Source organism: Gymnoscopelus microlampas (assembly GCF_963454915.1).
Source record: "Gymnoscopelus microlampas genome assembly, chromosome: 20".
Classification (NCBI taxonomy): domain Eukaryota; kingdom Metazoa; phylum Chordata; class Actinopteri; order Myctophiformes; family Myctophidae; genus Gymnoscopelus; species Gymnoscopelus microlampas.
In genome coordinates, this window is record NC_139957.1 from 35,412,558 (window position 1) to 35,432,387 (window position 19,830).

At 40.4% G+C, this 19,830-nt stretch overlaps 3 protein-coding genes across 9 annotated transcripts in view; 2 read left to right on the forward strand and 1 right to left on the reverse strand.

Annotated features, from left to right (window-relative positions):
• The window catches only part of hectd1 (HECT domain containing 1), a 34,463-nt gene extending 23,672 nt beyond the window's left edge, over positions 1-10,791 (forward strand). For all 5 annotated transcript variants that reach the window (XM_084044031.1, XM_084044033.1, XM_084044035.1 and 2 more), the window contains exons 34-44: positions 237-319; positions 494-621; positions 851-1,052; positions 1,329-1,466; positions 2,495-2,961; positions 5,246-5,404; positions 6,411-6,489; positions 6,759-6,852; positions 7,957-8,107; positions 8,954-9,098; positions 10,038-10,791. In XM_084044031.1, coding sequence (XP_083900157.1) covers positions 237-319; positions 494-621; positions 851-1,052; positions 1,329-1,466; positions 2,495-2,961; positions 5,246-5,404; positions 6,411-6,489; positions 6,759-6,852; positions 7,957-8,107; positions 8,954-9,098; positions 10,038-10,175 — 1,784 coding nt within the window. In that variant the 3' untranslated portion in view covers positions 10,176-10,791. The remainder of the gene's footprint in view (positions 1-236; positions 320-493; positions 622-850; positions 1,053-1,328; positions 1,467-2,494; positions 2,962-5,245; positions 5,405-6,410; positions 6,490-6,758; positions 6,853-7,956; positions 8,108-8,953; positions 9,099-10,037) is intronic.
• Positions 10,792-11,417: 626 nt separating this feature from the next.
• ap4s1 (adaptor related protein complex 4 subunit sigma 1) lies at positions 11,418-15,156 on the reverse strand. Its single transcript, XM_084045817.1, has 6 exons — positions 15,037-15,156; positions 14,258-14,403; positions 13,661-13,747; positions 13,181-13,249; positions 12,974-12,985; positions 11,418-12,874 (listed from the first exon to the last, which is right to left on the reverse strand). The coding sequence occupies exons 2-6, from the start codon at positions 14,393-14,395 to the stop codon at positions 12,746-12,748; spliced, it is 435 nt and encodes a 144-aa protein (XP_083901943.1). The 5' UTR covers positions 14,396-14,403; positions 15,037-15,156; the 3' UTR covers positions 11,418-12,745.
• Positions 15,157-15,695: 539 nt separating this feature from the next.
• Positions 15,696-18,489, forward strand: hikeshi (heat shock protein nuclear import factor hikeshi). Of its 3 annotated transcripts, none has more exons than XM_084045209.1 (2): positions 15,696-16,231; positions 17,138-18,489. In XM_084045209.1, the coding sequence occupies exons 1-2, from the start codon at positions 15,877-15,879 to the stop codon at positions 17,422-17,424; spliced, it is 642 nt and encodes a 213-aa protein (XP_083901335.1). In that variant the 5' UTR covers positions 15,696-15,876; the 3' UTR covers positions 17,425-18,489. The 3 variants fall into 3 exon arrangements, with proteins under 3 accessions (XP_083901335.1, XP_083901334.1, XP_083901336.1); XM_084045208.1 differs by having other exon boundaries at positions 17,161-18,489; XM_084045210.1 differs by having other exon boundaries at positions 15,697-16,221; positions 17,161-18,489.
• The last annotated feature ends 1,341 nt before the right edge of the window (positions 18,490-19,830 follow it).

Genomic DNA, 19,830 nt, shown 5'->3' on the forward strand with positions numbered 1-19,830 from the left:
CGCCGAATGATTGTTATATAGGCCTGGAAATTGGGCTAAATATTCTGGAAAGGTTTAGGAAAAGTTTTGGAAATTCATTGCTAAAAATGTGTGGGGACCCTGTAAAAATGTGCACCTATAATGTCATGCCCAAAGTAGGGACGCCAGATTGAAAGTGGTTAAATCGTATCCGAGAGAGATGGAGAAAGAGACTGAGTGAGAGATTCATTATTAAATGCTTTTCACTATGTTTCCAGATGGGGATGAATTGCAGTTCAATGCGTCTCCAGAGGAATTTACCAGCAAGAAGGTGACAACCAAGATCCTGCAACAGATAGAGGTTAGTACAACTAACTAAACAATATTATATGTACAGTATTTAAACCTCAATCCCTGCCCAGTGGAGCTTTCCATGGATGATGACAACAATAGTATTAATAACGTGTCACTGGTCAGTGGAGCTCTATATAGTTGATGACGGCGACGATAATAATTATAATACATTTGTTCATAGGAACCTCTGGCTCTGGCCAGTGGAGCGTTACCTGACTGGTGTGAACAGCTGACTGCTAAATGTCCTTTCCTGATCCCATTTGAGACGAGGCAACTGTATTTCACCTGCACAGCATTTGGAGCATCCAGGTACTACACTTACACACACACACCTTTTGTATTTAGCAGTGACAGAATTAACCACATAAGTCCTATTTTAAACTTTTTGTTGCGCAAAAATAAAGAAAATAGCCAATCAGCTATTTTCGCCATTTCTTTTTTTAAAGAACTTGGTTTAAGCCCAATTTAGCCTATAATGACATGGCCACGATAGAGGACGACATTTTGAAAGTGGTTAAATGATGTATGCATCTTCCAGGGCTATAGTTTGGCTTCAGAACCGCCGTGAGGCGACCATGGAAAGGTCGCGGCCCTCCAGTGCTGTGAGGAGAGACGACCCAGCAGAGTTCAGAGTGGGCCGGTTAAAACATGAACGAGTCAAAGTTCCTCGAGGAGACGACATGATGGACTGGGCTGAACGAGTCATGGCTGTCCACGCTGACAGGAAGTCTGTCCTAGAGGTAAGTCGGCTCCACCTGTCTGTATATAGACTAGAACAGTGTTTCTCAAACTTTTTCGTGCCAAGGTCCCCCGAATTGTTATATATTTGGCCACCCGGACGCCACTTTAAGAACCACCGGACTAGAACAGTGGTTCACAAAAGTTTTCATCTCAAGGACCCCCATAACTTTGAGAGTTTATGGAACCAAATATATACACGTTGAAAGACAATTAATCAAGTAAAATGTCATGATGGTGACTGACAGCCGTGTGTGTGTGTGTGTGTGTGTGTGTAGGTAGAGTTCCAAGGTGAAGAAGGAACGGGTTTGGGTCCCACTCTGGAGTTTTATGCTTTGGTCGCTGCTGAGTTCCAGAGAACGTCTCTGGGGATGTGGTTATCTGATGATGACTTTCCTGATGACGAATCACGACAGGTAACGCATAACAACGCGTGCATGCACACGTCAGATCAAATCAAAATGTACTGTATATTGTTGCTGTCGGGCAGAAACCTCTTATCTCCATATTTTTAATTAATGCCCTACTTGATCATAGTACAGTGTCACACAAACGTATCAAAAGTAGTAGATCTGCAAGCTGGAAACGCGTCGTGAAGCGACACGTTTTGAGCTTGTAGATCTGCTACTTTTGAATTTGAATCCTGAAAAGTAACAGTTTTGGACATGAGGTTTCGACATACACATCAAAGCTAAATCTATATACATACAGTATATGTTAAAAGAAAATCTTTACACACATCAACGCAAACCATGTACATATCAAATCAATATCTATGTACACATCAAATGAAAATCTACATTGACACATCTGGCATTAACAGAACTGACCCACGCTTCACTAATACACACACTACACATTTTGATGATTTGTTGATCGTGTGCCTTATATTTACTGTATTTCATGTTGCTAAACAACATTCATATCGCACATAAAAAGCGTGTGTAGTTTGGCTAATTAATACATCTTTATTATTTATTGGTTTGTATTGGATGTGTGCATTTTTAGAATGTTATTAACCAACCACTTAAACCACATGAATCCCTATTCTGGGCCAGAAATAGTAAATGATGGAGATACACAAGCTTGTACAGTAGATCTGCCATTTGTGGCAAAGAGATTTGGTGTAGAATGAAAAAAATGTATAGTATAGTTATACATATATATATAGTATAGTTGCAACTGGGGTCCGTTTCCCTCTGTATGGGGAGTTTAACCATTAAAACCAGGAAAGAATCTGTGTCTATGCAAAAATAGTAGATATACAAGCCAACAGCGCGTCACTTCTTGCCATGCTGCAAGCTTGTACATCTGCTATTTTTGATCATCTTTGGAAAATCTTGAATGTGTTGAGAACTGCTGATTTAGAAGGCATTTGTAGAATCTTCCTCAGGTCTTGATGGTTTAAGTGGTTAATATAATGATGTTGATGTTTCTATTTTAGGTTGATCTAGGAGGGGGTTTAAAACCTCCAGGTTTCTACGTCCAGAGGTCGTGTGGATTGTTTCCAGCGCCGTTCCCTCAGGACAGCGATGACTTGGACAGAATTACTAAGCTCTTCCTCTTCCTTGGAGTGTTCCTGGCCAAGTGCATCCAGGACAACCGGCTGGTGGACTTGCCCATCTCTCAGCCTTTCTTCAAGCTGCTCTGTCAGGGTGACATCCGGTCCAACATGAGCAAGCTGCTCTACCACTCACAAGACTCCGACAACAGACATCAACCCCTCCTCTTCCTGTCGGAAAACCAATCGGAGGCCTCCACAGAGGAGAGCCAGGACACATACTCTGTGGGGAGTCTGGAGGAGGAGGACTCAAAGTCAGAGTTCATTCTGGATCCTCCCAAACCCAAACCTCCATCCTGGTACCATGGCCTGCTCACCTGGGACGACTTCCTGTTAGTTAACCCACACAGGTAAAGAAAAATAAAAACGGGGTGCCATGCCCTTGATTGCCTTGTAGGTGATCACTGGTGTTTTGAAGTGTGTGCATCACATATCCATAGTCTTACTTATTCATCATCAGAACAGAAAATGGTGTTTGATCAACACTTAACCCATTTTGGTTGGGAACCCCTATTTGTAACTATACCTTTCAAGATGGGAACCCATTTTGGGGTTCCTGTTGCTATGTACACTACAGTATATAGCAACATATTGTTTTTGTAAACATATTTTCTTTTATTTACAAGTTTTTCAGAAAACTTAAGTCAGGATTTAGAAGGCGTTTTTAGAATTGGCCTCAGGTCTAAATGGGTTAAGTTAATAAATAGATTAATGTTACTGTCAGTCAATGAAGAACTGCCCTGGTAGGATATCCCAACAGTGTGGGGAGTATAGGGACAGGGCGTAGCGACGTCACCGTGACGTCACAGTGGTAACCCGGCCCACTTTGGCCGCCATTTTCGGTGGGTAGATTGACGTACTGCCGCAACACTGTACTAGTCCTATGCTTGTTGCACTATGGAGATCAGATGTTGGAGATATCAAAGAAACATCGCTTGGCTTGGGTATCTTAACAAGACCAGGAGACCTGGTTCTGCCAGACCCAGAATAACCAAGGTCCCTTTTATGCCCATGTATGGACGAAAGAGGGACAAAGCCTCATGTAGGCCGACCCCTTGGGTCTGGCAACAAATGCAATGAGATTGAGCTAACAGCTAAATTGTGTTTCTCTATGTGTCCAGTCTGAGAAACTTTGTCTAACGTGGGTGGCTCACGGTCACGGTGGCTGAGTAAACAGCCAGGGACTCTTGTCTGTCTGTCAGCAAGTGTTCAAACGTCGGAGATATCAAATAAATGTAGTATGGCTTGGGTGTCAGCTGACGAAATAACATAACCTTCAACAACATTCCCAAACATATATAAGCTCAAACGAGCATGACGGCACACAATCAAAAATATAAACATCTGTTGGAGGCGAGGCGAGCATCAGCGTTGCCATGTCGGCTTATTATAAGCGACTTTAGGCTTCTTTTTCTGTTAAGTTGCTTGTAAAATTGGTAGTTGCGGGTTGCGTTATTTTGTGTGGCTTATTTATAAAGTGTACTTGGTTATTTAGGCTTATTTAGGTACTTGCTTATTTAGGCTTAAAAAAAAAATAATAATAATTAAACCAGTTCTCAAATCTTTTCATGAAAATGTTTTGTGCCAGGAAGCATTTGTGTTAGAATGTTTAAAAAAAATATTCCAAATATTCTTTATTTTATTGCTTTTTTTTAATAGCCTATGTACAAGCTCACGTGAGCTTGTAGATCGGCTATTTTCAAGTAGCCGATGTCACTAAGCCACTTCTTTTGGGCTTGTTTTCATATTTCTCTCGCAGAATATGGCAACACTGATCGCAACAGGTCCGTTGTGCACTTTCTCAATGATCAATGAACAATATAAAATTAATAATAATACTTTGCTATAATAATATTATAAATATATATATACTGTATATAAATAATCAGTACTCAAGATGACTATTTTATTTCGGTTACACAACTAAGCAACAAAACGTTGTTCTTTTCAGGTAAAATGAATGATTGTGACTGACTGGGCACTGTCATTACATCTGATCTAGGGCACAGATGTGATGACTTTTTTTCCAGGTAGCGTGCCTTTGCGTCCGCGTTCAGCTTCTCTCTGTATGGTATCTCTCTGTCACGCACTGCGCGGCCCATCTTCTGTCCTTTACCAATAAATCCGTTGTAGTTCAGGAGTCAGACTCAGGACACGCGTGAGTAACTGTCAATGTTGTTGATACAGCGGTTGTTATGGAGCCCACCCAAGATGGCCACCGGAACTAGGGGCTTCTGGGCTCCAGGGACTTAGGCTCCTCCCTACGCCCATTCCCTATTGGACCCTGATGAAGGCCCCTGAGCCGAAACGTGTTGGTCACCTGTGTTTTTTCCGAACGGAGTGCCTTGGATTCTCAAGTTCACCTAATTCTCTCACTTGGATGTCAGCTTACCCCAAAGGGAAGGAACTTAAATGTTTTACCCTACAGTGTGGGGAGAGTTGGCTCAGAACACAAACGGCAGGTTCTGCTGGCGTGTCTCACATTTGTTGGTACGCAGCTATTCTGTGAACCATTGCAAGGTTGCCGTTTTTTGCTCTCCTTTTGGTTCTTTCATGTCCCGATAAACTCCAGTGTCTCTTCAGCCATGTCTGTATTTCTCCTCACTTAATCTCCCCTCTGTTCTCCTTTTGCAGAGCTAGTTTTCTGAAGGAATTGAAGGAGTTGGCACTGAGGAGGAAGGAGGTGCTTTGTAGTAAAACTCTGTCTGAAGATGAGAAGAATGTCAGACTACAAGACATCCTGCTGAGGAACCCACTGGGAAACGGACCTCCACTCAACATAGAGGATCTGGGGTATAAAACAAACACAAAATGAATACACTCACATACAGTTCCCAGACCTAAGGGGGTCCCCAAATAATTTTGGAGGTCCCCAGATGATTAGCTTAATGTGCAACATTGTTTTCTCACTCAACGGTAAACAAACCAATATACAATGTAAGTGTTGTATACACAGAGTGTCTGCACATTTCTAAAGTTAAAATTTAAGGACCTTTTTAACGCATTGAGTGCCAAAAACGGTCCGGACCGTTTTTCATAATCCAAACAATGAGTGCCAAAAACGGTTATGGCCGTTTTTGAGATTTTTTTTCCTTCACAGCACCAGGAGATATCATTTTTAGAAGATATAGACTCCAATCCACTTCCTTGTTAAGTTATGACTTCAAAAGCCTGTATCTCGGCTCCTGTGTACTTTTAAAAAAAAAAATGTATTTTTGACTATTTTCGACTATTTTCAACTGGCTGCAACTATGGAACGGATTACCGAATGTTTTTAATCTTTTTCCCCGGATTGTACGAGACCTCTATGTGTGTAATGAGGGGATCACCGTGAGGACGGTGATCACTGAAAATGTTTTGTGACTACTTGAAAAAGGTCCAAAAATGGTTAAAAGGCACTGGAGGTACCCTGTTTTGAAAAACCCCTGGCACTCAATGTGTTAATAGCTCTAAAATGAAAAATAAACTATAATACCATTACTACATCAAAAGTAATCGACAAACTATACTATAAAATACCTGGCCAAATTGTCAAATATTACCGAAAGAGGCAACATTTTTGAAAATAGCGTTGTGGTGTTTGTTGTACTAGCGACTCCTACAGGTGAAACTCCTCACTGGCAAGTGAAAAGAAGCAGCTGGTGACTCCATTTGCATCAGAGAAAACACCTACCAAAGTTTTGTTAACAGCGACATAGAACATGTAGCATACTTAATTGTTCAATTGACAGAACAACTAAATTGGGGAGAAATGTGTTTATTTTAACCTTTCTCTCTCTCTCTCGCTCTCTCTCTGTAGGTTGAATTTCCAGTTCTGTCCATCTTCTAAAGTTCATGGCTTCACAGCTGTCGACCTCAAACCCAATGGAGACAATGAGGTAGGAAACTAGTTACTTCTAGTCCTCTGGGGACTAGTAGTAACTAGGCTACTAGTTAAGAAGCTACTTAACTAGTGCTCTGCCAGTTAGGCCACCAGTTAACTAGCTCTCGACCAGTTAAACTGCCAGTCCTCTACCATTAGATTATCAGTTAACTGTCAGTTAACTTGAATTACCAGCTATCTAGCACTAAGATAAGATGAACCTTTTATGGATTGCTTGTTAAACCTAGTTCATAAATGTCAATAAACTGTTTTGTCTGTGTGTAGCTTGTTACCATGGAGAATGCAGAGAACTATGTAGAGCTGATGTTCGACTTCTGTATGAACTCTGGAATCCAGAAACAGATGGAAGCTTTCAGAGGTCAGACACACACACACACACACACACACACACACAAACACACACACACACACACACACACACACACACACACACACACACACACACACACACACACACGGTTGTAATAATTACAAACATATCCCACTGTAGTGTGTTTTGATAATATCAATATGAATTTCTAAAATGAATGGCAATAGAATGAAATTGTATTAGTTACATTATTTTGTCTCACTCTTCCTTAGTATTTAGAAACTCAATTGATGTAGGGGTGATTAAAATGATTATTCCATTGTGTTGACCTGTACCAAGTCTGATCACAATTCCACAAGAGAAACATTTACATGGCTATCTTTTATTGGCAAGAATCAGACTGTTCCATTTTATCCACATTAAGCATGATTAACTAGAGGTGAACTGTCACCCTGTCAATTAAATTGTGTGATTGTTGTAGTTCAGTAACTGATAAAACAAATAAAATATGATGGCAGTGAGAGGTAGCTGATAATACAAATAAAATATGATTCATTTATTTTTTTAGACTAAGCTCTCCCTGGTTAGAATGTTACGATGATATTCTCAACAATTCATTTTTTTGAAATGAAAACAAATCTTTCGGTAGTCAGATTTAGAAAAGGTTTTAAACACAGATTGACTTTTTTGTATCTATTACTCACCCTGTAAAGTTTGAATTCATGCAGAATTTGTGTTTGTCACATCTATTTAAAACTCATTCAGGATAAAACTGTCTCGAATTCAGACGCAAACGAAATGTGCACCTGGTTGTGCGTGTGAACTCTGATTGTATTGAGCCCCACTGCATGCCCAGGTGCGCTCCTCGTTCATGCATGAGGCTGTTACAGGATAGTCTTGTATATCGATGTGTGTGTTGAATGGTCAGCTACTGCTGTATCAGAGCCCGAAGGTTGACGTAGTTATCACTGACCTGAAGAAGATGTATTGACATCGAAACGTTGTCACGTTTTTTGCCTGCACCCTGTTATTAAAAAGGCTTCATTTTGCCGAGTGTGCTCCAGTGCCTTCCACCTTCATAGTTATCCCTCCCCTTACCCAGGACAGATAAAGACTGAATGAGTGATTAAAATGTATATTTTATATTTTCAGAGGGCTTTAATCGCGTCTTTCCAATGGAGAAGTTGAGCTCTTTCAGCCATAAAGAAGTCCAGATGATTCTCTGTGGCAACCAGATGCCTTCCTGGACTACTGATGACATCATTAACTACACAGAACCTAAACTCGGATACACCAGAGACAGGTAAATAGACAGACAGCTTATCAGATAGTTTATCCTTTATTAGTCTCGCGTAGCCAGACCCCACAGAAAATGAAAAACAGCGACCTCTGCTTTTCTGATATTCTGTGGAGTCTGGCAGGAGTATAATGTTAGACTAGAGCGCAGGGAAACACCGGTTTCATGTCTGCCTATAGCGCATCACTTCCGGTTGGTGCGACCATGTTTTCATTCCCACTAACAATATTTCTACACGGAACACTAACACCACTTCTCCCAGAGAACATGGATGGTTTTGGTTATAAGCCCACTTGTTTCTATGATGAAAGAGTAATTTAAAATGTGAATATCTTTCCGTGGTTTTGTCCGCTCCGAGGACGCTATTGTTAAATTAGTTTCGTCTAGTTTCGAGGGGGGGAGGGTGGATCATGGTGGATGGACACGTGAATCCCGCCCACTACATTTGATTGGGTAAAGCGCGGCCCACTTCCTGATCTGAAGGCACGCCCACTTTTAGCCAATGCGCACTGGTTAGGACGAACCGCTCCGACAGATTCCACCGCAGGTCGGAATCTGTTCTTGAGAGATTAATCCTTTATTGATTTATGTTTAAATTATTATTGATATGAAATCTAAACCCCAAACACAACTTTTGACCTTTTTAAACCTCAGACAGGGAGTAGTTCCTCATGTCTGTAGGCCATTTAGTTTGATTGATTCAATACTGTCAAATGTTATGCTAAAAGGATAACACAAAAAGCCCCAGGGGGGTCCTTTCCATTGTGGTCCATTTGTACTCAATTCATCAGTCTACCTTCCTGTTGATATGAAGATAGTCTGACTCCTCTACTCTCCTCTCCTTACCTCTAGTCCTGGCTTCCTGAGGTTTGTCAGAGTTTTATGTGGAATGTCATCTGATGAGAGAAAAGCGTTTCTTCAGTTTACCACTGGCTGCTCCACGCTGCCCCCTGGAGGTCTGGCCAACTTGCACCCCCGACTCACTATAGTCAGAAAGGTAACGCATGTTTATTCATAAAACCAAAGAGTTCACACTTAATGTTTTAGCTTATCACTTAAGTAAGGAATAATCAACAACAACCCTGCAGTTATGGACAAATAATACCGTGGAAGCTAATTACCAGAGGGTTTTGCCTCTGAGAGCATATTTTGTTGATACGCCGTGGATTTGATTATCCTGCCTACACCATGGACACTTATCGGCTATACAAAATATAATTGGTCTTTATTCGTATTTTGTAGTAATACGCTCTTTGAACAGAAACTTTGTGTTGACACCATCGTCATCAACCTTGGAATAAACAGTACCTCACCACTCTCGCAAGTTAGTTGACAATTATGCATTTAACTCCAGGGATTAAAGTCAATCAAGAATATGTATTTTAGCATAGCATTCTAGCACTAGCGGGGTGAGAGAAGCGAGAACAGTAAAATGTACAATAAACCTACAGTGCCACGCCATAAAAAGTGTTCAATTTTGACCCATTAAGACCTGGAACTGTGTCATTTTTAGATTTGAGCTAAAAAAAAACATTATTTTACACTTTGGGCTATTCAAAAATAGCAGATCTACAAGCTCATAGCGCGGCACCGAGTGCCGCGCTACGAGCTTGTATATCTGCTATTTTTGAAAAATCGTGAAAATGTGTGCAAATCTTTGAATATATATATATATATATTTTTAAAGCGAACATTTGTTCAACAGCTCAAATCTTTGCTTCTGGGGGGTCCCTGGAACAAAATATTTTGTTGGGGGTTCGCGGCCAAAAACATATCATTTTGGGGGTCCTTGACATGAAATAGATTGAGCACCACTGATATAGAAACATACGTTTTTAAGAAAACTGTTGAGATTTAGGAGACATGTAGAATCGGCTTCAGGTCTCAATGGGTTAATAAATAATCTTTTCTCTCCTCCGCTCTGTTCTTCTTTCAGGTTGATGCAACAGACTCTAGTTATCCTTCAGTCAATACTTGTGTTCATTACCTGAAGCTTCCAGAATATTCTTCAGAAGACATCATGAGAGAGCGCCTCCTCGCAGCCACCATGGAGAAAGGCTTCCACCTCAACTGAGCGCGCTCCGTCCACTCCCTGCTTCCCCCGTCACGTGGCTCAGCTGGCCAATCAGATGGCCAGCTGAGCGGCTGCTGATTGGACGAAAAGGACGCAGAAGCCTAATTTTTCTAAAAAATACAAAAACAAAAGCTGCCCCCCACCCTCCCCCCACCTGTCATTTTCCTCTTCCTCATTCTGCTTCTAACGCTCTCGCTCTGTTTTCTTTTTTTTTTCCCTCCGCGTTTTTCTTTGAGTATTTAACGTTTTGGATGTTTGGAGTTTTTCACTTTAATCTGATCTACAATCAGGCACACGTTTTATTTTCTACTTTCACTTTTTCTTCCCTTACCTATTTTATTTTATTTTATTTTTTTCTGTGTGAAAGTTTTCCTGCCAGAGGGGATCAGTGTGTTGCCGTAGAAATGCTGGTTTAAAAGATTTAAACTGCTTTCCTTCTCTTTTCTTTGTAAAGTAGAAACATTTATTTAACTCGAGTTCAAACATATTTTCAAAATGTGAACGCTCCAAAAAAAGAAAAACCTACAAAAAATATAATAAAAAAATAATCATTCAAATATTTGCAGAGTACAACTTATCTTGTTACTGTGGTGACGTGAATAAACAATTTTCCGCACAGATTGGATGTTTCATCATCAAGGTCTGTAGAAATAGAGGTCAAGTTAAAGCTGCACTGTGTAACTTTCCTCTTCTACCCCGAATTTGAACCTGAACTTCCTGCGCAAGTACTAAAATTTCCGCATTCGATATGATTTTTTTCTCTGGGACCCCAGTCTACGCTGTAAAATCCTCAGTGTACTAATGGAACCAAATGGGCCCATAAGAGTCCATTTGGTTCAATTTGTATACAATCGGAGTTACAGATCCATAAGGGTCCATTTGGTTCCTAACTATCTATCATTTTTGTAGCTGGGGACCACCTGGAACCCCTCAAGGACCCCTGGAACTCGCATTGAGAACCAGTGATTTAATGTAATGACAGAGGTTGCTATGGCAACAGTATACTGTCACTAATCACTTGACTAGGGTTTATAATTCAGTATCAATACACTGTCACTAGTCACTTGACTATAATTCAGTATCAATACACTGTCACTAGTCACTTGACTAGGGTTTCAATTTCAAAGTCCAACTGTACAGGACATCATAAGTGTTCAGAGTTTAACTATTTCTGATTTCACAAAAAAAAAGATCTGTATGTTTTAAACAAACTTTTATTGAAAGATCAACCAGTTGGTCAGAAATAATATACATAAAAAAACAGCCATAAACAAATAACTACAAGTATTAATGAGACAGAAGAACAAAGGGGGGGGGGGGGGTCTGATTAAAATGATTTCATGTTGAATTATTTAGCTGTTTTTCTTTTCGAATGTTAGGTCATTAAGCCACATTAAGCTTAAAGCACATTAAGACGGACAGTGTTTTGTCTGTATGACAGACCCATGGATTAAAGTTCTCGTCACCATGACTGATTTCAGTCATTTGGATTCCAAAGAAGTCAACATGTCTTCCATGGGAGCATGTTGCACAGCAAAAATATCTACACGTTGTAAGCTTGTACATAGCCTATTTTTGGTTATTAGTTAATTGAAGCAATACAATACATGTTCAATCTTCCAGAAAACCCTAATGATCTCAGATATTTAGAAATAAAAGGTTAAAAACTCGATCTGCAAACTGGTTGGCTGTATGGCTACCAAAACATTATAATTGTACATATTGTGCTAATTGGCTATGAAACACAGCGCTAGTGTGTGAGGAGGTCTTGTCACAGTTTCACAAATTGCAGATTAGGATTGGCCATACAATATTTTTCAGTCAAGAGATTTTATTTTTGCTTTAATCCATGGACAGACCATGTTTGACAGAGAAACGTACATTGGTTCATTGAATTGTTTTTTACACTGAAGAGGTGTGCCTTATCTGTCTGCCTGTTTTACTCCCAACCAGCTTCTGTGCAAAGTCAAAACTGGAAGATGATGAACATGGACCATCAGTTCTCTATCTAACTCTAATTCACCTACTGTATATAGCACAACAAAAAGTTTATTTTATCATTTTGATTCTGATAGCTTTATAAAACACTTGACAACTAGGCAGGTAAACCAACATAAGCGGTGCGATCAGCACAGTGTCGACTCGGCGCCGTCCCAGTTTGTATACCAATAGGGTGAGAATCAGTTATGATCTATTTTGAAATTGCACATAGTATGAAATTGAGACTGTCGTCGTTGAGTTGACGAGGTCCACAGGTCGAGACATTTTTATATTAAACATACTGTATGTTACACCCAAATATTTTTAACAAACCTTTAAACTAGCCATTGTAAATGTTAAATGCATCAATATTGAGTAACTACATGGCGTAATGGTATCAAACTCTTTTCTGATAACACTGACGTGATATCATAGAATAACAGACGTGATATCTTGTCTTCCTTATTCCACTGACAGTCTTAGGTTTTCACCGGCGGCACTATCCAGTGAAATGGTCGTCATAGCTATTGGCGTGTGGCCATTGCGAAAGTTAGTTGAGGCGGGCGAAAAAAGTGATGCCACCCAAGGTCTCAACTGTCAACCATCTTGTCAAGGGCGAGGAGTGGAGCCAGAATACGACTCCTGTTTGTCTCAACAACATGGCCACCAACAATGATCTCATCCAGAATCACGTGAACTCTATCCAAATTAAACATGATCTGATAAGACAGTCAAGGAGATAGATGGATAGATACACAATATATATAAATATCAGATATATTGATTAACAGACAGTACTGCTGTGTTTTAAAGGATACATCCAGTTCACTCTGTGGGAAACATAGGACAGTTATTAGTTATTCTTGAGGTTGGTGTAGCAACAAAACTAGATCACCATGGTAACAGTAAGATATCCAGCATCGTATGGGCTTCACGTTAAGACAGAATCTTCCAAGTGTGTCTTCTGTTCTGGTAGAATATGAACAACCTGTGAGCTTTCACATTCTGTCAATAGTACAACTTACCACGCAACTGAAGTATTTGTCCAAAACCTCCACAAAGTTCTGGATGAGTTCGTAGATAGACAGCTCATTCTGCAAGAGAGACACAAACATTAGAGACTATTCTGCAAGTGGGTTTCACTCCCATCACTTAATGTTTCATCCCTTTTTCCCCTAGATGGAGACGTAACAGAGACATTGGCCACTTAAGCCCTACATACTTGTATGACAAATTGCAAAAATAGCCAATCTACAAGCTCACAACGCTGTGACGTATTTTGTTGTGACCGGCGCTTTGCAATTTGTGAGCTTGTACAGCTTTCGCTCATATTGGACCTTGAACTTTTTCTCGTTTTTGGCTGTACACGTATATTAATGAACAATACATATCAATGTATTGTAAATGCACCGGATTTAGCAAAGATGACAATTTACATCCGCAGTCCCCACAAAAAACATAAAAACAAGCAGACAATAGAGTACATTACATTACCCAGGCCTGACCTCACTGTGTGTGATCCCAACCACGATGTAGAGAGCTGCATACTGACGATAGACCAGCTTAAAGTCCTGATATTCCACGAACGAACACTGAGAGGGAGAGAAGGGGAGATCTCACTGACCTCTATAACCTCAGAAATTGGGGGTGCAGATTTTAAAGAACTCCATTAATTGATTGAACACTTAAATGATCATTGATCATTTGATGATATCAATGATTTTCCTGAGGATCGTTATATTCTTCAATCAAATATTTATTGTACCATTTGAGGAACTGGCATTTTTAGAGTATAACATTATAGAATATGAAATGGATTATGTAATAGCAGCATATCCCTCTTGAAATGGGAAAGGTGACAGTGTTGTACTGGGCAGTTCCCAGTGCAACAGTATCAGGGCAAAGACTGGTCAGTCACACTGTACATGCACTTCAGAAAAGTCAATCCCCTTGTTCTATTGGAGCAAGGGGGCAGTGGAACTTCGAAGTTTGAAGGAATAGGAAAGAAGCACTGTGGTCATCACTTTACTGATACTAGTCAATACATTGTTAACATCCCCACTCAGAATGGACAGAACTGGGATGGAGAAAGACGGACAGACCTCATCTTTCTTGCGTGAGAAACACGCTCTGACAACGTCGGTCTCCAGGGGAACTCTCCTGCTGTGTTCCAGCGGTTGGTAGTATCGACTCAGCCTCGTCTGACCTTGTCTGTTCAACATCAGCACAAACTTTATCATGATCACAGCTGCACACACACACACACACACACACACACACACACACAGGCAGAGAGGATAATTAATGTCAACTTTATTCAGCTTCATTAGCTTAAGTTCTGCTCATACTGTTTGTAGATGAACACATCATGACCAAACCAACATGAAAGTGATAACACATAATGGATAATACAGGACTCTGCACATTACACCACATTCCTTCAGTCAGTAAACTATACATTCAGACAGTAGAGTAGACAATTCAGTCAGTAACACATTCAGACAGACAGTAGAGTAGACTATTAGTCAGTAGACATTCAGACAGTAGACTACATTCAGACAGTAGAGTAGACTATTCAGTCAGTAGACTATACATTCAGACACTACATTCAGACAGACAGACAGTAGAGTAGACTATTCAGTCAGTAGACTTCAATCAGCAGACTATACATTCAGACAGTAGAGTAGACTATTCAGTCAGTATACTATATTGTGTGTGTGTGTGTGTGTGTGTGTGTGTGTGTGTGTGTGTGTGTGTGTGTGTGTGTGTTTTGCCCGTGTATTGTGTTTTTAGCAGTAGCATTGACCATTACCATGGCAAACAAAAGACATTGGCAGACCCAGACCTGTGTTTATAAGAACAAATATTAACTTCTACTCACCACTCAGTTTAATTAGCTTTATGATGATAATAAATACTAATAAATGAATGTTTTATTTGATGATCAACATTCTAGAGGCTACCATAACAGACCGGAGAGGCGGCGTCACATTAAGAGCTGTAATCTGATTGGCTACGCTCCGAGTCACAGTTCAACAGCGTCAGGTCGACAAGTCAATAGTCGAGCAGAAACGAGGTTATTTCCCCCCATTTTCTTTTACCATCAATGTACAGAGGATGTTGAATTATTATAATTATTAACACATTACAATTAACTCAGTTTAAAACGTTAAAAGTAGACCTATAAAGATGTTAAACCTGCTAAACGTGTGATGAAACCACAGGCTAAATACGAATACCAAAACACTCGCCCAAAAACACAGTCGCCCCGGGGCAAATCCGGCGACCTCAGAACGGTCGCCAGCTGGGATTCCTAAACGTAACCTCAGTAAACTATGCCTAAACCTAAAACCTCAGTAAAACTATGCCTAACACTAAACTTCCTTCTAGCCTTACGCTCAACTCTTAGTCAAACAAATACAAGAACCACTGGGGGCGAGGGGCCCGCGAAAAGAATGGGGGCGAGCGTGTTTTGGGGCGAGTCTTCCGGTTACCCTAAAAACTGGTTTAAAAAATTATAAACACAGTCAAACGAGTCAATTGTCGAGCTATGGATGGATTCACTGTCATGGTAGACAGTTGAACTGGAAGTGGAAGTTTGTAACGAACAGAAGAGGATTATTATTATTATTATTATTATTATTATTATAGGCGTATTTTTTTATTATTGCTACTGCTGTTACTGTTACTGTTGTTGTCATTACTGCTGCATTTATTGGGGATGTTCGGCTGTCTGGTCGCTGGTCGGCTGGTCCAGACGGACCCGGTTCTGGTGTCCGTAGACAAGTTCCTGTTCAACCTGACGGACTACGAGCAGGTGAACCACGTGGTGGTGTTCATGCTCGGCACGGTGCCGTTCCCCGCCGGGATGGGCGGGGCCGTCTACTTCTCCTTCCCGGACCCGGGTTCGACGGGCGGCGCGGTGTGGCAGCTGCTGGGCTTCATCACCAACGACAAGCCCAGCGCCATCTTCAAGATCTCCGGGCTGAAGGCCGGGGAGGGCGGGGCACATCCGTTCGGGACCATGTGTGGTGGTGCCACCGCTGGGGGGTCGTCCGTAGCTCAGGTCGGCAGTGGTGAGGGGGGGGAGTACTCAACTACTACAAGTCCTGCATTCATAATCTAACATATGGCACCAACAGTAATAATTATTGCCCATATTTCTGAATAGTTTGTATATATTATTAGTTTATTGTATGATCATTATTGATGCATTAATGTGTATTCAGTGTTGAGACACATTGTTTTAACTACTTTATGACTGCTGGCCTGGGCAGCTTGTGACCCCCACTGGACCAAATCAGTCTCATTTTATCTTAAAGGTCAACTTCACCCATTTTCAACCTATCTTCATATAAATGGTTCTCATTGATGCTCATTATAATATGGTACCATTTTTGTCTACCTCATCTGTGTTTCAGATAAGGGCTGTGGACAGTTCTGAAACCCGCCTACCAGTGACATCATTGATGGGGAATCCAAGCTAATAGGAACTGCAGGCTTTCTATTACTGCAAAGTTAGTATACTACAATAGAAGCCATTGTTCTCGCGTTGATAACAAAAAAAGTTCAATCTCGTTTGAACCCCCCCCTGCCTAATGATGATGTCACTGGTAGACGCCGGGTTTCTGAAGTGTCCACAGCCCTCCTCTATGAGACACAGACGGAGAAGGAAAAAATCTAACCATTTTATCGTGAGCATTAGTCAGGAGCAATTATATGAAGATAGGTTGAAAAATGGGTGAAGTTGTCCTTCAATTTAATAAACATATTTATTTATCTGTTAATAATATTTTATATTGATAATCTCAATTTGCAGGTAACTAAGGTATCAAATAAATGTAGTGGAGTAAAAAGTACTACATTTGCCTCCAAACAATGTAGTGGAGTACTGCAAGTAGCAGAGCATCACGTAAAATAGGCTACAAGTAGGCCTAGCTCAAGATTGTAGTTGAGTACAGTACTAGTAAATATACGTGTAGTTACTCCGTTTCCACCACTGCAGGTGGGTGTGTCTGTAGAACCTCTGGATCAGCTGGTCCAACAGACGCCGGTGTCCACGGCTGCCGTGTCCAACCTGGACTCGTTCCTGCTGTTCACACAGAAGATGTTGGACAGTCTGTACAACTTTGCCTCGTCCTTCGCCGTGAGCCAGGCTCAGATGACCCCGGAGCCCTCGGAGACCTTCATCCCTTCCAGCTGTGTCCTCCGCTGGTACGAGAACTTCCAGAGACGCCTGGCGCAGAACCCCAACTTCTGGAAGAGCTGAGACAGCAAAGACTACTAGACACAAGTGTCTTCTGTTCTATAGTGCCTACTGTCCATTCGGTCTTTCTTTTTATGTAAAACAAAAAAAAAAAAAGTTTCAAGTGTTATCAGAGCCAACTAAAACATTTTAGTAGCCATTTTTTGAGTAGAAATTAATCAGATGAGGAAAAAAATATATTCTGTAATAAAGTGACAAGAAAACATCTTTAAAACGTCTGGAATGTGGAACTTTAAATGTAGTGAACAAAATACTTTAATGGAGGACTAGGACCTCCTTATATAGCCAAACATGAACCACTTAAACCCTATACAGTTGTTCAACAACTGTCTTTACTTGGCCCCTCTCTTCGCCGGACATGCCGATGTATCGCAACTTGATACATGAGCTTGTATATCTGCTGTTTTTGCTGAATGCTCACCTATTTTCATAGAATTATTGCCTATTATGAGGCAATATTTCAGATGCGAGGGTTCATGTGGTTAACTACATATTGTCATAAAGCTGTCTTAATGATTCACATTTCATACTTTATATCAATCTATATATAAAAACGATACAGCTGAGCTCAGTAACCTTGTGGTTAGAGTGTCCAGTGTCCATCTGGCTGAGTCATACCAAAGAAGACTATAAAAATGGTACCCAATGCCTCCCTGCTTGGCACTCAGCATCAAGGCTTGAATTGTGGCTAAGTCACTGTGACATACTAGTGTCATGTCCAGGGGTTGTACTTGTACATCAAGCTGCCTCACTCTACGGGCACAGGAGCTATACTACTGACCTATGGGCCATAACGGCTTAGGAGCTGTGGGTTCCCAAAGCTATTTACTTTGATTTATAAATACAATAGGAACATAATAATAGTCTTATCTGAATCCACAAACTGTCCTTTAAATTGAAATGTGGTGCTTCCTGATCACTGATTTGATTTGTATTCCCTGTCAATGCAGCATGGATTTCCTCTCGGGTCATGTTTACATAATTAAAGCAAAGACCTTAGCACAACATGTCATGTTGTCCTACAAGTGAAGTATACATTCCTTAAAAGTACTATTATTATTATTATTATTTTTTGTATTAAGTTTTATTCCACAATTTTGCAATGATACATCACATGACTATATATGTGAATACATAGTTCATGACTTCGCATAGTTACATTTACCGGTAGGTTTACCAGTGGTTTCAAGGTCAGTGCTTTCTTGTGGGTTTTCTATTTTTTTTAAACGTCCCCTTTGGCTATCCTCCTACTTCCTAGTACCCCTTCCCTACCTCCCCACCCACCTCTCCACCCCTTAAAACTAAAAGAAGAGGGAAGGGAAAACTAGAAGAAAGAGCATTGAGAACAGAAGAAAGGGAAAGAGAGAAAAAGAAGAAAAAGAGAGAAGAGAAATAAAAGAAAAGAGTGAAAACAGCGTATTGACTCATCCTCAAATGGTGCATGCGCCTCATTTGTTCCAAGTACCTCACAATCCACACCCCCAGATTTCTTAAAAGTATTATTTACAGCCAATCTGTGTTTAATTTGGGAATGAGATGTTTCTAATCCGGTTGATTCAGTGTCTTGTGATGAAAGATGTTTTCTAAAGCGGCAGTCAACATTAAGCATTTATAGACATAATTTAACATTCGTATATTACATAGAGAATATGACATTAAAACAATAGAACATGTCATTACATTTATATGGATTCACTTAATTGATTATTATTTATCGATTACTTCAGAATTATTACAGTGTGGTGACAGGATCAATCAATAGGAAATTAAAAATAATCAAACAATACTCAAATCAAATGCTTTAATGAAGTTTAAGGGAATGGCAAGAAAATGAAATCAAACAAATGGTACAAAAAATATGGAAGAAGACAAAATTGGGCCTGGACTGCTGGTATAGCGGTCCAGGCACCTAGGCTCAATGTAGCCTGACAGTGCATCGAGGGACCGACTCCCGATCTTAACGGCCTTTGCTGCATTTCACTCCCCTTCTCTCGCCCCATTTCCTGTCAGCCTACTGTCCTGTCAAATAAAGGCATACAAAAAAGAAGACAAAATGTGGCTTATCCAGGAACAGTCATTAAAGGTAGGGTAAGTGATAGATGTCTCCATATTTTTTTTTATTTTTTTTTATTAAGCTTTTGCAGATACAGGCTTTATGAAAAAAACATTCAAAGAACCTATCACTGATCTGCAGCTACTCAGTCAGGGGTTTGTATAAACTGAATGTTTGATGATTTAATGTCCTTGAGCTTCATGGGATTACAGTCACATACTACTGAGGAGGTGTTTGTTCAGCCTCTTCTTAAAGGCATGAATACTACTTGATGTAATGTTTCCAACAACTGCAGGGGGAAGGCTATATCTGGATAGATATGGAGACTCCTTTTACTGAACAAACACTCTATAGCA